We start from the raw sequence: 24,956 nt of genomic DNA, 5'->3' as shown, positions 1-24,956 counted from the left end.
TAGGGAATAGCCTAACTGGATAGAGGTGTGTGATGAAATATGATTGGGGCTTTCCTAACCTTCGCCATAATTTGCAAATTAAATGTCAAGTTAAAGTCTGAGTTGTGTTTTAATGATTGCAAATCATTCCAATACACTTGTTACGTACACAAGCACTGCATAATAAATAACCATATAATTGTGAAGACCCAATCGTTGTGTGTGTATATTGCTTTTGGGTTGGGCTGCATTCCTGATTATCAGCTGCAGATAATGGACTCTCTGTCTGGTTTTGCCTGACTCCTATCACTCTCTGTCTAGCATAACTCATTAGAGGTGGACTGAGAGATGTCTGCCAGTTCTCCTTTTCTCTGAAAAGGTACATTTCATTTTATGCCCAAGGGCATTTACCAGTGTGGCTTCAATAAGACTAGGGTGAACTCGACCCTAGTTTAGTGTCCACCAGGCAATGACAAGATGTGGTGGGCATCACAGAAGGGCAGTGTCTATATAAGTACATTGCAGTCTGGTAGTTATTCTTGGATGCCTTTGCTCCTCAGCCTGGTTGCCCTCTGTAAGGAAATGCCTCCTTGGCATGGTTACCCCCTGACTTTTTGCCTTTGCTGATGCTATGTTTTGAATTGAAAGTGTGCTGAGGCCTGCTAACCAGGCCCCAGCACCAGTGTTCTTTCCCTAACCTGTACTTTTGATTCCACAATTGGCACACCCTGGCATCCAGATAAGTCCCTTGTAACTGGTACCTCTGGTACCAAGGGCCCTGATGCCAGGGAAGGTCTCTAAGGGCTGCAGCATGTATTATGCCACCCTAAGAGACCCCTCACTCAGCACAGACACACTGCTTACCAGCTTGTGTGTGCTAGTGAGAACAAAATGAGTAAGTCGACATGGCACTCCCCTCAGGGTGCCATGCCAGCCTCTCACTGCCTATGCAGTATAGGTAAGACACCCCTCTAGCAGGCCTTACAGCCCTAAGGCAGGGTGCACTATGCCATAGGTGAGGGTACCAGTGCATGAGCACTGTGCCCCTACAGTGTCTAAGCAAAACCTTAGACATTGTAAGTGCAGGGTAGCCATAAGAGTATATGGTCTGGGAGTCTGTTTTACACGAACTCCACAGCCCCATAATGGCTACACTGAAAACTGGGAAGTTTGGTATCAAACTTCTCAGCACAATAAATGCACACGGATGCCAGTGTACATTTTATTGTAAAATACACCACAGAGGGCACCTTAGAGGTGCCCCCTGAAACTTAACCGACTATCTGTGTAGGCTGACTGGTTCCAACAGCCTGCCACACTAGAGACATGTTGCTGGCCCCATGGGGAGAGTGCCTTTGTCACTCTGAGGCCAGTAACAAAGCCTGCACTGGGTGGAGATGCTAACACCTCCCCCAGGCAGGAGCTGTAACACCTGGCGGTGAGCCTCAAAGGCTCACCCCTTTGTCACAGCCCCGCAGCACACTCCAGCTAGTGGAGTTGCCCGCCCCCTCCGGCCCCGGCCCCCACTTTTGGCGGCAAGGCCGGAGAAAATAATGAGAATAACAAGGAGGAGTCACTGGCCAGTCAGGACAGCCCCTAAGGTGTCCTGAGCTGAGGTGACTCTAACTTTTAGAAATCCTCCATCTTGCAGATGGAGGATTCCCCCAATAGGATTAGGGATGTGACCCCCTCCCCTTGGGAGGAGGCACAAAGAGGGTGTACCCACCCTCAGGGCTAGTAGCCATTGGCTACTAACCCCCCAGACCTAAACACGCCCTTAAATTTAGTATTTAAGGGCTTCCTTGAACCTAAAGATTTAGATTCCTGCAACTACAAGAAGAAGGACTGCCGAGCTGAAAGACCCCTGCAGAGGAAGACCAGAAGACACCAACTGCCTTGGCCCCAGACTTACCGGCCTGTCTCCTGCCTTCCAAAGAACCTGCTCCAGCGACGCTTTCCAAGGGACCAGCGACCTCTGAATCCTCTGAGGACTGCCCTGCTTTGAAAAAGACAAGAAACTCCCGAGGACAGCGGCACTGCTCCAAAAGAACTGCAACTTTGTTACAAGGAGCAGATTTAAAGGCCCCTGCAATTCCCCGCAAGAAGCGTGAGACTTGCAACACTGCACCCGGCGACCCCGACTCGACTGGTGGAGAACAACCAACTCAGGGAGGACCCTCCGGCGACTCTACGACTGTGAGTAACCAAAGTTGTCCCCCCTGAGCCCCCACAGCGACGCCTGCAGAGGGAATCCCCAGGCTCCCCCTGACCGCGACTGTCTGAACTCCATTTCCCGACGGCTGGAAAAGACCCTGCACCCGCAGCCCCCAGCCCCTAAAGAAACGGAACTTCTGTGCAGGAGTGACCCCCAGGAGGCCCTCTCCCTTGCCCAGGTGGTGGCTACCCCGAGGAGCCCCCCCCTTGCCTGCCTGCATCGCTGAAGAGACCCCTTGGTCTCCCATTGAAACCTGAAGGAAACCCGACGCGTGTTTGCACACTGCACCCGGCCGCCCCCGCGCTGCTGAGGGTGTACTTTCTGTGCTATTTTGTGTCCCCCCCGGTGCCCTACAAAACCCCCCTGGTCTGCCCTCCGAAGACGCGGGTACTTACCTGCTGGCAGACTGGAACCGGGGCACCACCCTTCTCTCCATTATAGCCTATGTGTTTTGGGCACCTCTTTGACCTTTGCACCTGACCGGCCCTGAGCTGCAGGTGTGATAACTTTGGGGTTGCTCTGAACCCCCAACGGTGGGCTACCTTGGACCAAAAACTGAGAACTGTAAGTGACTTACTTACCTGTGAAAACTAACAATAACTTACCTCCCCCAGGAACTGTGAAAATTGCACTAAATGTCCACTTTTAAAACAGCTTATTGTGTTTTATGACCAAAGTATTCATGCTAATGTAATGATTCAAAGTTCCTAGAGTACTTACCTGCAATACCTTCCAAACAAGCTATTACATGTGAAATTTGAACCTGTGGTTCTTAAAATAAACTAAGAAAAGATATTTTTCTATAACAAAACCTATTGGCTGGATTTGTCTCTGAGTGTGTGTACCTCATTTATTGTCTTGTGTATGTACAACAAATGCTTAACACTACTCCTTGGATAAGCCTACTGCTCGACCACACTACCACAAAATAGAGCATTAGTATTATCTCTTTTTACCACTATTTTACCTCTAAGGGGAACCCTTGGACTCTGTGCATGCTATTCCTTACTTTGAAATAGCACATACAGAGCCAACTTCCTACATCCTCCTACTGCTTGTCCTAATCGCCCTTTTACGTCTCTCTTCCCAACACCTACACGGCTCCTGCATGAAGCAATACACCTGAAAGAGCCTGGAATTCAGACTTATCCTCGTCCCTCTCCCACATCAGATCTCTGAGTTGCTTCAATGTAGTCAATCAGAACCATATGGAAGCAACTTGCCACAGGTCTGGTACTTCATTGTGATGCCCTGCACTCACAGTGGAGATACAAAGTGCTGCATGGGTCATCAGAGCCCCAGAGACTTGTGGGAACACATGGTACCTGGAGGCTGAGACCCGTGGGAGTAAAACACATGGGTTAAATTAGAGTCCATCTCAGCCTCGTTTATCACTTACTGACAGGTGCAGAGTTGTGAGTCTGGGCTTTTGCTGTGCATGTCTTGCACTACTGTGGCAGTGGTACTGTGTATGACTTACAGTACTGGGAGGGCAGGAGCTTGACTGGACTAGTGCATGTTTTCATATACAGTCCTGGGTACTGGGACACAGAAGACTGACAGTTCCTACAAGGCACTTGAAGAGTGTGTGAGGCCTTGTTTATCACTTAACAGCCTGTGGTTTCCTGAGCAAGTGCAAATCTGCAAAAAGCTGAGTGTGGTCAGGAAGCCTACAGCAATGGCTCAGTAGTTAGTTCAGCAATACCTTCTGCCCAAGGAATCTTTGTGCCATATATTGCACTGGGCTGCATTAGAGGCCGGAAGTGTAAAAGAAAATTACTCACACACACACACATATATATATATATATATATATATATATATATATATTACACTTATATATATATATATATATATACACACACACATACATACATGTATTTATAAATACACACACATATATATATACTTCTTTAAAAAGCTAACAGGAGTGACTGACTGAAAGTGGTATTTTGGTTAAGTGGCGAAATCGACTGCAGACACCACAATAGTAATGTTTAGGCGACTTTAACATGCTAGCCCTGAGCTAACAAACATTGCCATACCAGGGTCAGAGCTTTTTAACCCCCTATAAAAGGCAAACTTTTGTGCCCCACCTCTCGTCTATAGAACTGCCCTCCTATGCTGAAAATCTCTTCTTAAACATCACGTCTGAGCCTTGTTGACATTGGCGTCTCCAGAGGGGGCCAAATGTGTCCGGTGCCCCACCCCTGTTTGTCCTGACACCCCCCCCCCCCCCCAATATGGGCATCACCACCACAGTGTTGAATGTACCAGGAGGCTAAACAGAACTGCATATTGCTAGATACTTTAATTTGTCCAATTACGTTTCACTGCAAAGCTGTATTGATTTAATTATAATGCTTAAAATGTTTAAATCTCACTCTGTATGTGTGTGCATATATGTATCTATATATATGTTTAGATATATACAACGTCAAATGTAAAAAATTTAAGAAAACGTATACATGTGTCTGTGTGTGTAAATAAATAAATAAATATATATATATATATATATACACACACACACACATTGATCATTGATCTTTATAAGTGGACCCACCAGGTTCTATCTGTTGTCCTAAGTGTGCCCCCTTAAAATTCACTTCTAGTGATGCCAATATCTGACGCTTCTCCCAACCCTGGACCTACCAATCACCTCTAGTTTCCTGTGCCTCCCTGTATGTTTGCTTCCTGGACGCATCAGTCCTCAGTTAACCATCCTCATTGGCTCTTTCAGTTCCAAGTCCTTCTCTGCCCATAACCAACCCTTTTTTTTTACTAATGTGGATGTAACAGACCCTACTTTGCTTTCCCATTCCTAGATCTAAAGCTTCAAGTTTTGCCTTCCTGGGCATAACATGTTGTGCACTTGAGCTCTCCTGGACCAACTGATCTTACTTTTCTGCTTCATCCAATTCACGCGACCCAATATCTTGTGTACCTGCTCTTGTCTGGGCCAACCAGTCCTACTCGTCTGCATCTACCAGCCCACCAGAGTCTCCAGCGTCTACTGGCTCCACTGTCCCCCACCGGTACTTTGTCCGCACAGGGATCAAGCCATTGCCAGCTCACCGACTAATCAGTCTCCCATAGCCAGCCACACCCACAGCTCTGTGATATTGACTGTGTGTAGTATCCCTTTTGTCCCCATTATCTGTATGTCTGAAATGGCTCCAGACTCTTTCATAAAGACCCTGCCCTCGAACTTCAACACTATCCTAGTGGGTGAAATGGAAGAAAGAGATGTATTTTTAGTTTGTGGGTGCAAGGGAAATGAGCACTAGGTAGCGTAGTGAAGAGTAATAGGGGAGGATATCAGATATAATTTAAAATGTTTTGTCAACATTGCAGCATGCTTGGTGAATGATAAACAAATAACTGGCTTTGAACACTGTAATAATCCGCATGCTGATGGTCTAAATTGCTAGCCCAAAAACTCCACATTCATTATAGCATACACCATCCTCTTCAACTCAATTCCTGGTATGTTGACTGTTCTTGCTTCTGGGACATGTTTGCAAACACGTACGTTCATAATGCTTCAAACAAGTACAATAAGCATAGAGGGTGTGAGGGCTTTGAATCAGCCATTTGCTTTTGTGTTTTTCATGGTTTGCCATTGCTTGGATAAGCTGTCTATCAGGGCTTTCGCAGTTTCTGGATGGATTAACTTGTCCCATTTGAGTTCCCAATAAGTTTTGGTGATTGGGCACCAAGCAATCTTTTGTTAGGCTAAAACCAGTGTGTGTTCTGTGATGTTGTTACTTTGGTGACTTGACCACAGTTTATTTGCTGCAATATGTTGTTTTTTTTTGTTTAGTAAGTGTGTGCTCTTTGGACTAATTAGCCTTTTTAGAGAGTCACTGCTGTTCATTTGTATGTTCGCTTGTTTTAGTTTGCTGGCATGCTAACACGTTTCTTTGATTTACAGCTTTTTGTTATCACTGAATAAATACATGAGAGCTCATAGGCTTTCCTAAAGATGTTACAAACGTATTGGCCCTTTGTCAGATGTTTCTAATATACAATATTTTGCCATGTACACTTTCAGAGTCACCAATTACAATGCAGATGTCATCTTTCCACTCCTTCTCATAACTCTGTTATTGGAAGATGCAGCTCAACTCTGCTAATGCAGTTTGTTCAATAAATGGGCCCTTCTGACAGCTTGCACATTTTTGTAGACCATGACGTTGCTTCGGTATGGGATTTTCGTTCTAGGACAGCTTAGTGCAACGCACGTGTCACCTAACCATTACCAAACATTTGCCCGGACATAAACCCAGAACTATTGGCTTTTCCAATGCTTGTTGTAATTTCAGCTTACTCTCATTGTAAATAAAACCACTGTTTGAGGACATCCTGTCTGTAATGACATCTTACCATCTGTGTATCTGTCTAATCATCCCACGCCAGAAGTTGGTGATGATAATACTTAGAATTCATATTGACACAATGTTTCCCTAAAGGGTGCCCTGGTTCTGAAACCTCTTGGAAAGCATTGAATTATATGGAATTATATTATATGGAATAACAGGGGGTCCTGTGTTGTTTTCCAAAACAAAGGTGGTTAGATTGTTGGTGTAATGATAAAGCAAGTAGATTCCAGAATTTAGTGCGAAGAGAAAAATCAACTTCCAATATGTGATTTGCACATTTTATGGATACAGTACAGATTGTAATTTGCAAGGCAGAAGAAGGCTCTGTGGCAGAAAAAGAGGGCCTTAACAAATGAGCGGTTAGAGATTAGAAGCCAATAGATGTTCTGTGGTACTCAGGATTAGAGACTCTTTTGGAAAGACTTAGAATGAGACGCGCAGCAACCTTTTGGCCAATCTATATCTGTGGAGTAAGGTACTGAGTAGGTCAAGGTACATGGAATTTACATAGTCCATCCAAGATAAAATAACAGCTTTGCAGCAGTCAATAGGAATGATTTTGTATAGCATCAAAACATAATAAAAGCAGTTGGCACAGATATTGCCAATTGTATGCAGATCATGTGTAAGGTTCTTTGTGGTTCAGAGCGTCCTTGCTAGGTAATCGAAATACTGTGTTGCTGTAGCCAGAGCCATACAACTATAACTTGTGAAAACCTTATAGATTGATGGTCTTCCTTTTTAAAACACGTTTGGAAACTGAAGCGGAATACAGAGAAGTATTTTATAGATTTAAGTTGTATTTTGGAACCCAACATTAAAAGTTTGAAGTAGTTTTTCAAAGTTTCCATTGAAGCATTATAAACTGTAAACTATGCTTAGTTGCATTATTCGGAATCCTTTTTTTGCAACAATTGTTTTTTATTTTCAAAGTAAAATTGAAATCACAAACGTATGTTTGATTCATAGGAGTCTTCTTGCTCTTTTTTTTCTTCATAGAACCCATCTGAGTGGGTACCTTAGCAAATGCCAACATAGGCACAGATATACTAACACTTTAGGCACAGATATACTAACACTTTGTATCAGATTTGCTTCAGAAAAGTGACGCAAACCAGCACAAAGTGTCTTGTGCTGGAAACAAACCCTAAAGTAAAACAAAGTACTGCTATGAGCTACTTTGCACTACTTTGCATCAAGACGGTGTACCATATGTGGCACAATGTGCATTGCCATGCATCTACCCATGGGTTTTGACACAAATCTCTATCTACTAACATTAGTAAACAAGGATTTGCATCAAACAACTATGCCTCCTTCAGGCAGGCATAACTTTGGCAAAAAGTTTTCTTTTCTCCAAAGTTTTCCAACTTTGCATGTGTGCTGTACTGTACATGCCACATACAAATATGGAAAGGTTTGAACTGTGTCCAAGCATAATATTTTGTACTGGAAGGGAATATATTAATTGATATCAGTGAGGACTGTATAATTCTGGTGAGTGTTTGCTATAGTACAGAGTTTAGAAAAGACTGTTAAATAGATATCAAAGACAGGGAGCATGTACTCACAAAAACTAAAAGTAGTTATGTTTGTCAGGACTAAAATAACGTTGAATTCATGGGGATTGTTCAAGTTCCGGGACTGTCAATATTCTACTAAACGCAGAAAGGATGAAACATCAAGCTATTCTGATGTCTATACTTCCTATAACAAGCGATAGCTGGTTAACTAAGTGAAGAATCACATAAGATAGTCACTTCGTCTTTAGATATCCACAAGGGCCTGCAGACTTTAGTGTCCAGCAGAGAGACAAGTCAAAGTGAAGATATCCACTCTCTCTGTTTCGTCTCTTATCCCAGACACCTTTACTTCGGTCTAGGGCTAACTAACATATTTGTATTGTGTATTGTTATCTGTGGACACTGAAAAATGCCAAACGTGCACAGCTCCTGTTGGAGCTGGATTTTAAGGTTAAAGCTTTCTGACAACTTCCCCGCCTGCAAAAGACTCTGGTTCACCTATTTCCCCATGTTGTGCTAGGAAGGAGAAACATTTTCTAACGAATCTAAAGAGGTCTTTGGTCCTCATTACGACTTTGGCAGTCTTGGAAAAAGACCGCCGAAGCCGCTGGAGCCAACATACCGCCAGTGCTGTAATCGAGCCGGCGGCAATGTTGATGTGCATTTCACTGCCCGTAATTCGGGCTGTGAAATGTGCGATGGGGCTGTGCCTGGGGGCCCGTGCACTGCCCATGCAATGTGCATGGGCAGTGCAGGGGCTCCCAGGGGCACCCCGAGTCCCCCTTACTGCCAGGCTTTCCATGCAGCACTGCCCTGGGGATTATGACCACACGGCGGAAGCCTGCCAGTATATTGAAGGGACCGGTGGTATGACCGTGGCGAATGCGCCACAGTCATAATACGCTGGCGGAACACCACCAGCCTGTTGGCGGTGTTACCGGCAGTGTTCCACCCACCGCCGGGGTCGTAATGAGGGCCTTAGTCTTAGATGATTTGCCAGAAACAGTGGGATAATTAGAAAATTAAGAATGTCTGTGCATGTCACCAAAAAAACACTGAGTATAAAACTGAGATTTTTAAAAGCTCCTGGAAATGGAAAAAGACACTACTGGACAGGTTGTAATATTTATTACAATCTTGGCGAGCAAATCAGAATGCTCCTTTTTTTAGGTTAAAGCTAACCTTATAGGCCTGCTCAGGAAGCATTCCATGTCCCTCACATGCGGTGGGCTGCCATCCATCCCTTTTGCCTTCACCAAAAAAAACAGAGGAGCTGGGATGTTATGCCTCATCAGACTCAATGAGGCAGCTTCTGGTGCAGCAAAGCTCTCAACTGAAAGGGCACTTCTAGTTATTGCCAAGGAAGACTGAATGTCCCTTGCTTGGGCTGCCTTCTGTTCCTGGTGGAGTCTGGAAACAAATTGTTTGATATTCTTCTAAATTAAATAATCTATTGCTTAGATGAAAACTCAAAATGAAGCCCTGAGGCTTTCCATTTAAATGAGCAAAAGGATCATGTTTCTGCCCATTTCAGAAAGCACCCTCTCCAAGAGCCTTCTCCAAAAATGTTATCCGGATCGGCCCCCAAATATAATTTCTAGAACATTCAATGCTGTGTAGTCAAAAAGGCTTTCAAGTTTGTAAATGCAGCAACAGTCTGGCAGGAGAAGATGTTTTTGGGCACGAGTCAACTGCACCTGTCGGATCATGTGGTTGGATTTAAATGTCCTTCGAAACAAATGTCTTGAAGATACAACTGGTGATGAAGTACATAGTTTGAAAGGGGGATATGGTAACAGAAATCAGTATATTAACAACGCTAAGCAAAAAAAGTGTGCTCTGTTAAAAGAGAAGTAGAACTAGTAGACTAGTGTATGTGTGTGTGTGTGTAGGGGTGTTGAAGGGCAAGGTAAAGGAAAGCAGAGGAGTGTACAGAAGGTGGAGGCATATGGCCAAAAAGAAGACTTTAACAGGTATAAAGTGCACGTTCACTCCTTGCAACTGAATAATCGATGTTTATTGTTACGGAACTCATTAAGACAGATTTTTATTGGCCACGGAAGGATGAAAGGAGGAATAGACCTGCCAGGATTTGAATCTGTCCGTGCAGTCAAACACAGTTTCCAGGAGTGGATGCATTGGTACACTGAGCAACCAGGCCTGGCTTAGGAGCAGAGACTGAAGCGAAAGAGTAGAATGAGCAGAGGAGGAAATGGAAACGTTTGGGGAAAATAAATTCCAAACAAGGGTCTATTCAAGCAAATTATCTGGAAGAGGATACTGGAAGTGTTACCTTGCAGAAGGAAGGTCTCTACCAGAGAGACCACAGCCCGGCTGCCTGGTGCTTAAGAATACTAAGCTCTTCAGGGATCTCTGTAGTGAGCCCTTTCTATCCCTAACCACCAATAATCTGTTTCTGCCCCCCACCCCCCAACAGGACCTTGACATTTCTTAGTCCCCCTTCATGGTATCTAGGAGCCTATTGAGTAGCCGCCCATGTACTCAACTATCTGGGCCTGCTGACACGGGAGAGAGGCACTGCTATTGGTGGCTCCAGAGAAAATCCTATCAACACTTGCAGCACAATAAAGCTAAACTTCCTTCAATTGTTCCCAAGATATTGTCCTTTAAAGGTATTACCTCTTCTTGCCACTGCTGCGGCCTGAGATTTAATTGTGCAGGTCTATAGGGCACCTTTGGTCTCCTATTGGGTATACCATTCCATCTGTTATGCAGAAAGAAACAGAGAGTGTCTCAAACCAGCTCTAAAAAGGACTCTGAAATGACATCCTGCGTCTTCAGGGTCTGATGGGAAGAGCCCTACAAAGTTTAAATGTGACACAAACCATGCTTGCTTGGCCTGAGAATAAATACTGTGCAGACACTACTTTCTGCTGTAGGAATTCTCATGACCAGGGCCTGGAGTCACAAATGAGTGTATGAGAAAACTACTCAGCTTCGGGGCTGGAATCTCTGACTGTCAGCTCTCCTCCAAAATGGAAGCTCAACTTGGACCCTGAAACCTGCTGCCTTGATCTGCCTTGAGGAAAGGAGCCCACCTGCAGGGTAAGGGAGGACTGAAGGTGCACATCTGCAGAAGGAAGCTGTCTGTAAAAGCCAATGTGGTGAACAAGAAGCTGTGCAGGAAGGACAAAGAGCCATCTACCACCAGGGCTGCGAATGGCCAGGGAGGGCATCAGCTCTGCAAAGATGACTGTGGTAAGCGCTCCCTGCCTCTGACCTCCTTCCAGTGTGACCGAAGAGGTCATCCACAAGACCTTGAGATTCCCCGGACTGGCCTTGAGGTGCTCAGTGTGATTTCTCAGAGTCTTTGTTGCACAAGCCCTCACAAACTCTGTGCAAGTCTGTGCAGGGTGCTGAGGTTTTTTACTTTGAATCCCTGAGCTGTGTGAGCCTTTTTTGCCCCTGCGTGTCCCCAGCTTAATGGCGTCCGTCAACCCAGGAAAAAGCCAACTGTGGTCAGTGGTTTTGCATAAGAGCGCCTTGTGACATTTTCACATATGAAAAGTGAAGCAAAATGAGTTTGCATGTTTTATGGTAAAGATGGTGCTATCTCTTTGTTCCACATTGTTAAATGTGATGGAAAACTTACAGAGAATGAAGGAACGCTCTACTAGAAAATATATTGTTTTCTACATTCGTCACACTCCATTTTTGCAGTGCAGGCTTTGGCTTGAAATGGCCCCAAGAAATCTGGCGCGTGAGTGCAGCGCAAGGAGATGTGGTGGCTGCGCCGAGCGCGCAGCCCTGACCTATCACAGCTCGCAGATGCCTCGCGCAGCGCTTCTGAATGGTCACTAATGGGAAAGAGCCGAACCGAAGTGACCAACTCCGTGCATGGCCTCTTACTGCACACACGCAGCTGTACATATAAAACACACATCCAAAGAGCTAAGGAGTCACCATTTCGTGTCATCTCGGAGTGAAAATAATATTGCCTAATTTCTACAGCACGCTAGTAGTCAGATTGTATCTCTAATAATAGATATTTTTCAACACTTTTGTTAACAGTGAAAGGCTGGGTGAGTCCGTGGGTGGGTGTGGCTAGAGTACAAACGTATGACTTTAATGTTTCACGCAGGTCTTTGCAGCGGGCACACTAACCCGACGAGCTACTTTGCCAAGTCATTCCTTCCGAGCGCGCGCGCTGCAACCACTGAAACTAGCTGCGGGAAGCCTGTCCCGCCCCTGCAGACCTCTACTTTTATCCAATCCGAAGCCCTGGTGGCTCGGGGACGTGGGAGGACCGACGCTCCCGCCCGGGCCACCATGTGACAGGGGCACTTCGGAGTGTGAAGAGCTCTCCGTGCACTTCCCGTGGGGCTCAGAGGCACTGGGAACCGCTAACCCCGCCATGAACCCCTCCGTGCTCCTCACCCTGCTGTGCCTCGCTCTGTCCGCCGAAGCGCTGATCCGGTGAGTGCAGGACCTGACCCTAGAATTACAGATAACTGCTGCAAAGCCAGTATCACTGGTAAATAGCTGCTTGCAGAAAGAACTCGGCTGTGTCTGAGCACCAGGCGGCGTGACCCCTCTTTCTGTATGCCTCGGTCACCTTCTGGCACCCTAGCGCCTAGAGGGGTTTACACTCAGGGAGGTAGAGGCATGAGAATCCGGCAGCGGGATGTGCATGTCGCCGCTGCTTTGGGCAGGGAAGTGGAATGTGTGGAATTGGTACTTGAGATGCAAACGTGAAGTTGGCTGAACTGTTTCAGTGGGCAGCGAAAGGAAGTGAGGAAAGGTAGGGTCAGGTGCACAGGGCTATGTCCTGGGGGCAGAGCAGGGTGTAAGGGGACGTAGGGGGCAATCTCTTGGATAGTGGCTTCTGAAGGTCATTTTCGTTTAGGGCACTCATGAGCACGTGTTGCAGAGGAGAGGGTCGAAGCAAAGCACCCCACCTGAGACCGGGGGACTCCACCGCCTTCCTTGTGGAGGCCCCGTCTGGTGGCCTCATCCACCCAGCAAAGAGCAGGCCAGGGAGGCCGACAGCGCGCGCTCCCCAGTGCTCTAACTAGAGTGGACGGGGTTTGGGGGGGCGGGAGGGGGCTCGGTCCCGAGTTCAAAGCCAGGCAACCCACCCTCTATACACCAGGGATCAATATAAGGAATATGTGTAACGCGCAGTGTGGCTTCAGTGGAGTTGGGGAAGTGCAGAATCTGATGAGAGGTCCTCTTATCTCACACACATCCACCGGCTTTGGGCTGAATGAGGCACCCCTTAAAGCAGTGATACGCAGAGTACGGGGTGGGGGCGGATTGCAGCCCTCCTGACCTTTACATGAGGTCGCGCCTGACTTTTACATGGGGCCCCTGTTCAATGACAGCTCTGGACTTGACTCAGCACCAAGGTTAAACATATTTTAAATAAATAGGCAAACGTTTATTTAAAGGTTATTTGAAGTTAGAGAAAGGACATAACTAGGGTGTCATGCAGTGCTTAAATTTAGTAACATCTTCACTTTAAAGACATCTTGAAGCAAAAGTATAAACGTTTGATAAAGTCTTTTCAAAATTCACAAAGTGTATATCATTAACAGGTAGACATCAGAAAATATCATTATCAGAAACAACGTTTATTCTCCCATCCGTTACCCTGGTAACAATGCTCATAGTGAAATGAAGCAAGTCAGTTGTTATGTGCATTCTTTGGGTAGCCAGGGCTCATATTATATGTGAACACCATTATGGTTTATTAAATGAAACACAGGAACATGTTTTTACAGCACATCCTGAAGTCATATATTTCAAGATCCTCATATGTGATAATGAAAAAGGAGAGAAAGTGAAATAAAACAATTGCCTAGAATCACACAATTTAGTTAAGTAGGAAGCCAGGATTAAACCCAAGTTTTTGGTTTCCCATTGTGCAGTTCAGACATTAGATGTATATGCTTCCCTTCCCCTGCACTCACCTCACTGCCAATCCCCCCAGCCGCCACCCTGCTGGCATCAATGCGGCCCTCCATCACAGGCCAAACATTGTGGTCCCTGCGAAAATGTTTGTGAGTACCCATGCCTTGAAGCAGTGGTTCCTGACCTGTGGTCCGGGGACCCCTGGGGGTCCACGAAGCCTTCTCAGGGGGTCCATGAGAGCCTAGAAAATTGAAAAATATTAACAAATATTGACTAATTAGGTCCCCAGCTTCCAGTAATGACTCAGGCGGGGGTCCCCGGATTCCAATGATTCAGTGGGGGTCCCTGGGGTCCATTAATGTTAAAGTGGGGGTCGCAGAAATCAAAAGGTTGGGAACCACTGCCTTAAAGGGTTCGGGCCCCCCTGCACCACACAGGCCGTAGGGGCCTGTGCCACGCCTCTGTGATGCTTACAGCTCACAGAACGGCATAAAGACGGCAAGAATGGCTTTATCTCATCAAATAGGTTATTACTAGAGCAGGAGGTATGGAGGACACCCGAGGTGACATAACTTTGACCGATCATTGTTGTCTGAAAACAACACGAATTCCGTATTGCGATCACAACTCCCTTTATACGCTCGCATAGCGCTTCGAAGTTGTCGAAAAGCGACGTGCGAGAGGCTTGCCTATTTCAGCGGAGTCAACAGGGTCTTATTTTAATTTCTAGTTGTACCGCACGGGAGGAATAGTATTTCTTGACGGAAGGCGGGTATTTCTTAGTTTTGAATTCTTCTGAAGTGGCTTCAGCGAGGTAACGGTTAACAGTTCCATCGCGTGCCCTCTTATATGAAATCCCATAGTGGTTCGTGGCTGCAGAAGCAGTCACCCCACCGTCCACACCCCCCACCCCCCTCGAAGTTCCGTTCTCTAACGCCTCGTAACGTCGTCAATGCATCCGGTGGTTTCCGCACCCAGGGGTTGGTTCCTGTGCTCATCTCCCCCAGTGCCTGGCCGCTGCCCTTGATTCTCTTCTCCCAGTGCCTGCCTGCTCTCCCTGCTTCTCTTCTCCCAGTGCCTGCCCGCTGCCCTTGCTTCTCTTCTCCCAGTGCCTGCCTGCTCTCCCTGCTTCTCTTCTCCCAGGGCCTGCCTGCTGCCCTTGCTTCTCTTCTCCCAGGGCCTGCCTGCTCTCCCTGCTTCTCTTCTCCCAGTGCCTGCCTGCTCTCCCTGCTTCTCTTCTCCCAGGGCCTGCCTGCTGCCCTTGCTTCTCTTCTCCCAGGGCCTGCCTGCTCTCCCTGCTTCTCTTCTCCCAGTGCCTGCCTGCTCTCCCTGCTTCTCTTCTCCCAGGGCCTGCCTGCTCTCCCTGCTTCTCTTCTCCCAGGGCCTGCCCGCTGCCCTTGCTTCTCTTCTCCCAGGGCCTGCCCGCTGCCCTTGCTTCTCTTCTCCCAGGGCCTGCCTGCTCTCCCTGCTTCTCTTCTCCCAGGGCCTGCCCGCTGTCCTTGCTTCTCTTCTCCCAGTGCCTGCCTGCTCTCCCTGCTTCTCTTCTCCCAGGGCCTGCCTGCTGCCCTTGCTTCTCTTCTCCCAGGGCCTGCCTGCTCTCCCTGCTTCTCTTCTCCCAGGGCCTGCCTGCTGCCCTTGCGTCTCTTCTCCCGGTGCCTGGTTTATTTTACTCATCTCCACCCAGAGCCTGCCTGCTGCCCTTACTTCTCTTCTCCCAGGACCTGCCTGCTGCCCTTGCTTCTCTTCTCCCAGTGCCTGCCTGCTGTCCCTGCTTCTCTTCTCCCAGTGCCTGGTTCAGTTTACTCATCTCCCCCCAGTGCCTGCCTGCTGCCCTTGCTTCTCTTCTCCCGGTGCCTGGTTTATTTTACTCATCTCCACCCAGAGCCTGCCTGCTGCCCTTGCTTCTCTTCTCCCATGGCCTGCCTGCTTTCCCTGCTTCTCTTCTCCCAGTGCCTGGTTCATTTTACTCATCTCCACCCAGAGCCCGCCTACTGCCCTTGCTTCTCTTCTCCCAGTGCCTGGTTTATTTTACTCATCTCCACCCAGAGCCTGCCTGCTACCCTGCCAGCTGCCCTTGCTTCTCTTCTCCCAGTGCCTGATTTATTTTACTCATCTCCACCCAGTGCCTGCCTGCTGCCCTTGCTTCTCTTCTCCCGGTGCCTGGTTTATTTTACTAATCTCCACCCAGTGCCTGCCTGCTGCCCTTGCTTCTCTTCTCCCAGTGCCTGACTGCTCTGTCTGCATCTCCTCCCAGTGCCTGGCTGCTGCTCTTGCTTCTCTTCTCCCAGTGCCGAGTTTATTTTACTCATCTCCACCCAGAGCCTGCCTGCTGCCCTGCCTGCTGTCCTTGCGTCTCTTCTCCCGGTGCCTGGTGTCTCTGCTCATCTCCACCCAGCGCTTGTGTTTTTTTGCTCATCTTCACCCAGTGCCAGCCTCTAGTCTCTGCTCATCTGCACCCAAAGTCAGTGCTCCTTGCAGATCACATTTCAGTGCCTGGGCTCCTTTCTCGTCTCCAGCCAGTGCCTGGAGTCTCTGCTCATCTTCTCCCAGTGCATATTGTCTCTGCTCATCCCCATCCGCGGCCTGAGCTCTGCACATTTGCATTCAGTGCTTGGACTCCCTGTTCATCTCCGCCCAGTGCTTGGTTTCTCTGCTCCTCTGTACCGTTGCCTGGCGTCTCTGCTCTTATCCATCCAGCACCTAGTGTTTTTTTGTCCTCTTCATCCAGCACTTTGTCTGTGTTCATCTCCACCCAGGGCCTGGTACCTCAGCTCATTTGCACCCAGTGTCTGAGTGCCTTGTGCATTTCCACGTAGTTCCCAAACTCACTGTTCATCACTACTCAGTGCCTGATGTTCCTGGTCATATCTCCCCAGTCCCTAGGATCTCTTCATCTCCATTGACTCCCTGGGCTCTCTGTTCAAATCCAATCAGTTCCTGGACTATCTGTTCATCTCCACCCAGTCCCTGGGGTTCTCTGTTCATCTCCACTCAGTCCCTGGCTCTGTTCAAATCCAATCAGTCCCTGGGCTCTCTCTCCAACTCCACTCAGTCGCTGGGGTTCTCTGTTAGTCTCTAATCAGTCCTTGGGCTCTCTGTTGAACTCCACTCACTTGCCTCAGGGCAGCAAGATCTCTTTATAAGAAAAAATGCCTTCAATGTAAAGATCCATTTTAGATCTTTAATCAACACAGAAACCACCCCAATCAACTTTAAATCGACTAACAACCATCCTCCGGCTATTACATTTGCTGACCCAGTCATGAAATCAGAGGAATTTGCTCAGTTCTTTGACGGCACAGTGGAATCCATTGAACAATCTCTACAAGTCCACTCTGCGCAACTGCACACTACCGTGCACCACTCCACTCTATGCCACTTCACAGTACTCCGAAACAATCTAGTCTACGCAACTGCACTCTATGCCAATCTACTTCACTCTGCACCTCTCCACTTTATGCCACTGCACTCTACGTCACTCTACTCTTAACCACTGCACTCTATGCCAATGGACTCTTCACAATTGCACTTTGTCACTGCACTCTACCCTGCATCACTGTACTCTGTGCCACTGCTCTCTGTGCCACTCTACTCCACTCTACACCACTGCATTCTGACAACACTGCTCTCCGCCACTCAACTCTATGCCACCCTACTCTGCACTACTCCACTCTACGCTACTACACTGTAGCCACTGCACTCTATGTCACTGCACTGTATGGCACTATACTGTACCTTGCACCAGTCTTTGCTACTCTACTCTGCACCACTCTATGCCACTGCAATGTGTGCTACTCAACTCTGCGCCACTGCTCTCTGCATCACTCAACTCTATGCCTCTGCACCACTCTACGGCTATGCACTCTATGCCACTCTGCTCTACTCTGCGCCATTACACTCTGCGGCACTCAACTCTGCACCACTGCACTCTTCACCACTCTACTCTACTGTGCACCCATCTAATCTACACCACTGCATTCTACGACGCTGCATTGTATGCCGCTGAATTCAGTGCCACTGAGCTCTACACTACTATACTCAAACACTCTACACCAATGCACTTGACACCAGTCCATTCTACTCTGACACTCCAGTCTGTACCACTGTATGCAACTCCACACTATGCCATTCCAATACATGCCACTCTATGCCACTCCACTCTACAACACTCTACTCCAATTTTCACCATTCCACTCTACGACATTCCATGCTGCTCTCTGCTACACAGACGAACTTCTAGCCATGCTGAACTGCAGCCACGCTGGTGTACAACATGGCTAAAACACACTGACAAAGCTAATAGCTCTTGCATAGGCGAGACCGCTGCTTGATCTTGCAAGGCTTTGCCAATGCTTGTTCATCATAGCAATGCTTGCTCTCCCACAGGAAAACACTAGGTTACATTATAAAAACCTATAATGCATAACAAAAGTTTGGGAGCAGTTTGTTAGAACCATAATTCAAATACTTATTTTAATAGAATTTAAAATCCAACTTAATGGTCAAGTTGAATTTCATATTACTATTTTAGGAGTGGCAGTTTTTGAAAGTTGTCATTTCTCTACCGAAAGCAAAAGGTGTTTTCTGCCAATTTCCAGTGTTTCCTGACCGTGAATGACTTCCTTGGGGTGAGATGTGTATTATTCCCAGACAATGGACAAAGAGCCCTGGGTGTGGGGAGGGCTGTTCCTCCCCTGAGCAGATGGCCTGGACAGCTATCCCCTGCACTGCTTGAGACTCAAAGGGTAGCCTGGGGCCGAACACAGCTCCTTACTGACTTAAGAGGATGCCAACCCTGTCACTGGTAGATGCAGTTCACACCTAGGCCAGTGTCTTTTTTTCTCTCTGTAGACAGATTGCCACCAACACAGACTGGCAACAAACCCAGACGGAGGGGAAAACTGACCAGATTCATTTAGGCGGTTGACAAAGGTATTGCCCACCACCACAGGCTGGCACCTGGTACAAAAGTGGCAACTCCAGAACCTCTCATCAGAAGAGTCTCTGGATCTGAGAAGAATGGAAGAAGTACAGCCCAGCTGTGTGTGACCCCAGATGAGCCCTGAAAACTGGACCTGCTCTCCCTATTGCATCTAGAACAAACAAGTTGTCTCCACTGTTAAACGTACAGGGATACAACAAGCTGCAAGAGTCTTTTTCCTGCAGCTACCTATCTGATCAGGACTGGATCCTGCTGTAGCCTCTGCCTGCCAGTCTGTGGGCCTCCTACTTTGGAAACGTTAGAAGTGTACTCCTGTGGTGGATTGGGACAAAAAGGACTAAAGCCAGAAGGTTAAATCTTTGACCAGGACAAACCTGGTTGGTGTATCTGACCTATGTTCCCTCATGGTCAGCATCAAGTTCTTGGCACTATTTTTACTAAAACTTTTAAATATTCACTCAAGATCCTTTCACTAGATTTTTGTCATTTTTGTGTATTTTTTTATGAAGTTTTACTCTTCGTTTCTAATTTGTTTTGCGATTTTTATTGTTTTGCATTTCAACTTAATTACTGTTTTAGTGCTGCACAAATACTTCATACATTTCCTTTACATTAAGCCTGAATGCATTGTGCCAGGCTACCAGAGGCTTAAGCACAGGTTTATTTAGTGACTTTTGTGGTTCTGATTGTTATTTCAGGTGGGTACCCCTCAACTAATACTCTCAATTTCATGCACTTCACAATACTTCTACTGTTCCAATTGTATTCCATTGAGTTCAAAACTATGCACTTAACAGCCAGTATCACTTAAAAAGCTGTAGACACATCGACTCCACAACACCTGGCTGCTAAGCTAAAGAAATCAGGTGGCAACAGACCATCACTTAGACCTTCAACGCTACTTCTAGAATGGACAAGCTCCAAGAAGGAACGCACCAGGGCTCAGTCCTTTTCAGGGAATGCTACTGATTCTGGGACTCTTTGCCTCAGGTTTTATATCTTCTAGTTCACATTAAAAGCCATCCTCTTTGAAAGCTACTTCAGTTATTCTCTCTTTTCAGTACCACTCACCATATGTCTCCTGAAGACGTTCAATAACTGCTGAAGTTTGCTGTTAGTCAAGAGCCCCCACCCCCCTCTTTTTCTCGCCCTGATTCTTAATTCAACAATCCTCCTCTGTGATGTTTAGGATCTGGCTTCCGAGGTGCAATGGACTGAGATTGTGCACTAACCTTGTGTTGCTCTTCACTCTTGACTTTGCCTGATATGTAACCCAACTTCACACTTGTTCACATCTTGTCATTCTATTTGTATTTCTGATCTCATTCATTATTCGTATGTTATATGCTATTTATGTTGTTAAGTGCTCTGACACCTTCAAGTAATGTCCACACTAAATTAAACTGCACAAATAAATAAATAAATGATTCCCCAGTGCCTGGGTGCCCTGCACATCTCCATCAAGTGCCTGGGGACCCTCCGCATCTCCACCTATTGCCTGCGCTCCCTGCTCATTTACATCCAGTGCCTGGGGACCCTACTCATTTGTACCAAATGCATATATTTCCTTATTTTTCTCCACCCGTTACATATATTTGCCAATTTGTTTTTACCCATTGCAGACGTTTCCCTATTTATTTCCCTCCGGTGTATAAGTTTTCCTGTGCATATGTTTCTTGCTCATCTCCACTTAGCCTCTGGGCTCCTTGTTCGAGCTCGCTTCTCTTCTTCTGTCAGTGCCTACACTATCTGTTCATTTCCACTCAGTTACTGCATTCTCTACTCACTTCTGCCCAGTGACAAGACTCGAATTCCCACCCAGTGTCTGGGCTTCATGCTTATTTTCACCTCACACTGTTCTTTCTCCCTGTGCTCCCTGTTCATTTCTGCATAGGTCCGTGGCTTTGCCCATCTCCTTCCAGTGTTCATCTCAACCCAGTGCCTGGGATCCCTAATCATCTCCAAAACGTGCCTGGAGTCCCTGCTCATTTCGATCCAGTTATCCTTCAACTGCCCAAGCCCAAACTCATTTCCGCCTAGCGCCTAGGTCTCTACCCTTCTCCACTCGGTATATGGAGCCTTTGCTCATGGCCACCCAGTGACTGGGATCCTATCATGTCTCCACTCTGGGCCTGGGCTTCCTGCCAATCTACTAATCACCAGGCGCCTGGGGTCCCTATTCATTTCCACCCTGTGCATGATGTCCCTGCATATCTTTACCTGGAGCATTTCCTCCCTGCTCATCTCTACCCAGGGACTGGGGTCCCTACTCTTTTTCACCAAGTGCCTGGGCTCCCTGTCCCTAGCCTTCCAGTGCTTTTAGCCTTTGGTCATCCCTTTCATGTGAGTGTTCTTTCTCCCCAGTCATTTGCTTACTCTGTGCCTGAGCTCCTGAAGCATCCCCACCACTCCCTAGGGTCCTTCATCCCCTGTGCCCGACACCCTGGCTTCCTGCTCATCAGCACCCAGTGGCTTCCAAGAGCCTGGAGACTCTGCTTATCTTCACCAAGTGCCTGGGCTCTCTACACCTAGGGCCCACACTTATTCCTGCTCTTTGCCAGGGGCCCTGACTCATATCCACCTATTGCTTGCACTCTCTGTTCACAACCATCCTGATTGGGGTTTTGCCCCTCTCCACACAGTAACCAGGCTCCCTGCTCCTCTCTACCTGGTGCCTGGGATTTCCGGCTCATCTCCGGCCTGTGCTGAACCATCCTCTTCATATCCACGCTGGTTTGCTGCTCATCTCCACCCAGTACTGTTCTCCTTGTTCACATCCATCCTCTCATTGGGTTCTTTGCCCATCTGCACACAAGACCTGGGCTCCCTGCTCATCTCCACCCAGTGCCTGGGGTTTCTGGCTCGTCTTCGCCCTGTGATGAAGCACCCTCTTCATATCCACCCGGGTTTCCTGCTCATCTCCACCCTCTGCCTGGACTCCATGCCACTCTCCACCCAGTGCCTGGTTCCCTGCCCATCCCCACTCTTTCTTCGGCTCCTTCTCATTTCCAGGGCTGTCCGAGTCCCTGAAGTTGAATACCCTTGTAAATTTCAGTGCGTGGTACACTTTGATGGACAAGGCTTGGGTGTGATTTTTCATCATGATTTATGTTCTCCTGGCTTTGTGAAGAAACATGGATTATCTAGGCACAAACTCAGTCTGTTGGCATTAGATGGGAATGTTTATTTGGTGTGTGCTCCTTCTGTGACAGCAGCCTGGCTGTGGGGGACTCTTTCCAGAACTGGTGGTGGTGCCCGGCAGATTATTTAGCAGAGACAACTCACCCGGCAGTGTCCAGGACTGCAGGCAGGTAGATGTATGTTTATAGCCCTCTAGAGCTACTGCATCTCTTGAAGGTTTGTTACAAAGACTGAAGTTACAGAAGTGGGTACTGCTAAAATGATAGTAGTATTTCTACTCTGAAATTAGCATTATGGGTACTCAGTCCCTAGCCCGAGACTGGCATCATCTGAATGGCTACAGGTAAAATGTTTTCAGCGGGGCAGGTAGCAGAATGTTTAGAAGCAAGTCTAATGGGCACAGCAGCTGCATAACACCAAACACTGAAAGCTGCACTGCTGACTTGGCTAGTACTCCCAGGATACTGGGGCCTTAGCCAACAACTGGGAAGGGAGGTAGTACTGCAAGCTGCAGTAGGGATGTAGGACATGCGCTAGCTGGTGATAACCTTTGGGAAGTTTTTCCATATAAGAGTTTAGCAGTCACATTCCTAAGAGTAACAAATCCGTTGATTAGGGACAGGAACAGCTGGCAGGCACTATTCATGAGCTGTAGATATGTCTACAAATAACACAGTGATTCACCTCTCTTGCCCTCATGCATGCGCCTGGAAATGATGATGTAGGTCAGACTGCCTGTGCTCATGATGAATCTGCCAGTCTAGTTTTACGTCAAAAAATCTTCAAGGTACATAGGTGTGGAGTTAAGAACAGTGAATCTATACTTACCTATATATACTTAACTTCTCATTATTTTGGTCCTTGATATTTTTCTGCAATATTTTGGTAGCAGAATATTCTGGAGTCAGCAGTAAGGGGAATACCGGTCTGACCGTCCACTGAAATATATTGCAGGTTAAAGTACCACTGCAACCAGAATTGGCCAGAGAAATTACTAACCAAAACAGCTGAAATATATTGCAGGTTAAAGTACCACTGCAACCAGAATTGGCCAGAGAAATTACTGCCCAATACAGCATGTTTCTTACTTTTCATTCATTTGTTACAAAACGCTATATTGTGAAAGCCTCTTTGTAGTTAGTGGTGGTAACTGGGAGAGGCAATTATTTCTATACCGCAACCCCATCCCGCTATAGATTCATGAAGCTTGGCAAACTGTCTCTTGATGTATCCTCCGTTTTTATCCTTGGTGAACAGTGCTTGGCAGAGCCCCTTTATTTATTGGGGTGCAGAAAGGGGGTTGGCTAATTGTGGTGGTTCTCAGAACACACCTTAGTGAAGGGCTTATCTTGAGTTGTTTCTTAAAAGCTGCAGATGTAGTAGATTTCTATGATTTGGGCACAAAGATGTTAAGTGTTCAGCACCTATAACTTAGACCAGTCTCCCTACCTGAGACTTGCACTCGAATCTGGCTTGAGGAATCAGGTTTGCCTTGCTGGATCTCATGTTGTGATTGGGTGTATAATTCAGAAGGAAGGCCTCTAAGGGTTTCAGGCTACAGGCCTGCTAGGCTTTGAGACAGTAGATAGCAGATTGAATTTTATTGTTCGGGACGCTGGGAGCCAATGGAGGTCTGTGAAGGTCATTGATATGTGAGCTTATATTTTTTAGGTGAATCTAGATCCTGGAAGATTGATTTTACAGTCCTTTTCAGTTTTGAGATCTCTTCTTTGGGGCTCCAGCATAAACATTGTCGCACATGTCAGGGCTCGACAGGGGACCAAATCAGCCATTGAAAAAAATGTTAGTTTCAGTTCCAAACTCCACAGATCAAGCAAGTGAGTGGCCCCAACCTTCTCTAGGTGCAGTTGAACGTTTCTTCTTTCAAGAAATTTTAGAAAATATGTGGCTATATGGTACATTTTAGAGTACAATTTTCCAAATATTTTGATTAAAAAGCATAGGTTTTACCAGCAGTTTTGAAAAGCAGGCCACTGAAAATCCTAAGAGACATAAAGTTGTAAATATTGTGCCAGCCAGGACGTAACACCTCCTGCCCCTAGTGTGCCTCTGCCAGTTAAGTACACATCAAAATATACGTGTCAGAGAAAGTAAAATCAGAATCTATTATCTAACATGTCAGGTGAGTGCCATCACATACTGGGGAAGTTCCAAAATGAATGCAGAAATGTATTCATAACATAGTAAGAGGCAAAGATAACTGTAGCGTTCAACAATTCTAGTAAATCTGTAAGCCGACCATTGCTATAATTAATGCACAGTTAAACCAGGCTTGCTCACTGTGCTAGAGGACAATTCACTTGACTAGGTAGTTGTTAGAGGGCCAGGAATGTTGCTTCAGTTGGTTTGCATGGGCATATACCATCAGACTACTGACTTTACAAACCTAGGCCGCACTTAGCGGAATTATCCATCAGGTTACAGATAGTTCCCTCACCTTAGTTTTCAAAGTAATCCATATGTAAAGTAGTAACATTAACCATCAGCAATGGGTGGTTTAATGCACTTGAAGACTCTGATGGAAGCTGCTGTGCACAGCCTTGCAGACTATTCTAGATTCAGTCTTCAGTGTGCTTGAGACTTGTGCCATTTGCTTGCCATATTTCAGGCAGGTTTGACTTGTAATACTGAGGAGAGGATATCCGTCACCGTTGTGATGGAGTAACTCATCTGCCAACATCTAAAACAGGCCCTGAGTCTTGTGCAAACTGAAATCTGCGCCTGATTTGGTATTCAGGACCAACAATAGACAAATAATTCTGTGCCTTCCCCAGGCGAGTGCAAAATCAAACTTCCACTGTTACCTTGTGAGGAACCACCTTTCTAAAAACTGCTCTGCCTTTAGCAGCCACAGGAAAATTAGGGGGTTCCTAGACCGC

General features: G+C 46.8%; 1 protein-coding gene across 1 annotated transcript in view; it reads left to right on the top strand.

The window, feature by feature from the left end:
* Nucleotides 1–12,342: 12,342 nt before the first annotated feature.
* Nucleotides 12,343–24,956, top strand: part of LOC138246381 (cathepsin D-like) — a 111,061-nt gene continuing 98,447 nt past the window's right edge. The window contains exon 1 of the mRNA XM_069200949.1: nucleotides 12,343–12,536. Within this exon, the coding sequence (XP_069057050.1) occupies nucleotides 12,475–12,536 (62 nt within the window). The 5' untranslated portion in view covers nucleotides 12,343–12,474. The remainder of the gene's footprint in view (nucleotides 12,537–24,956) is intronic.

Source organism: Pleurodeles waltl, chromosome 7 (assembly GCF_031143425.1).
Source record: "Pleurodeles waltl isolate 20211129_DDA chromosome 7, aPleWal1.hap1.20221129, whole genome shotgun sequence".
NCBI lineage: Eukaryota > Metazoa > Chordata > Amphibia > Caudata > Salamandridae > Pleurodeles > Pleurodeles waltl.
Note: the sequence above shows the minus strand (reverse complement) of the source record. Positions and strands in the feature narration are given on the sequence as shown.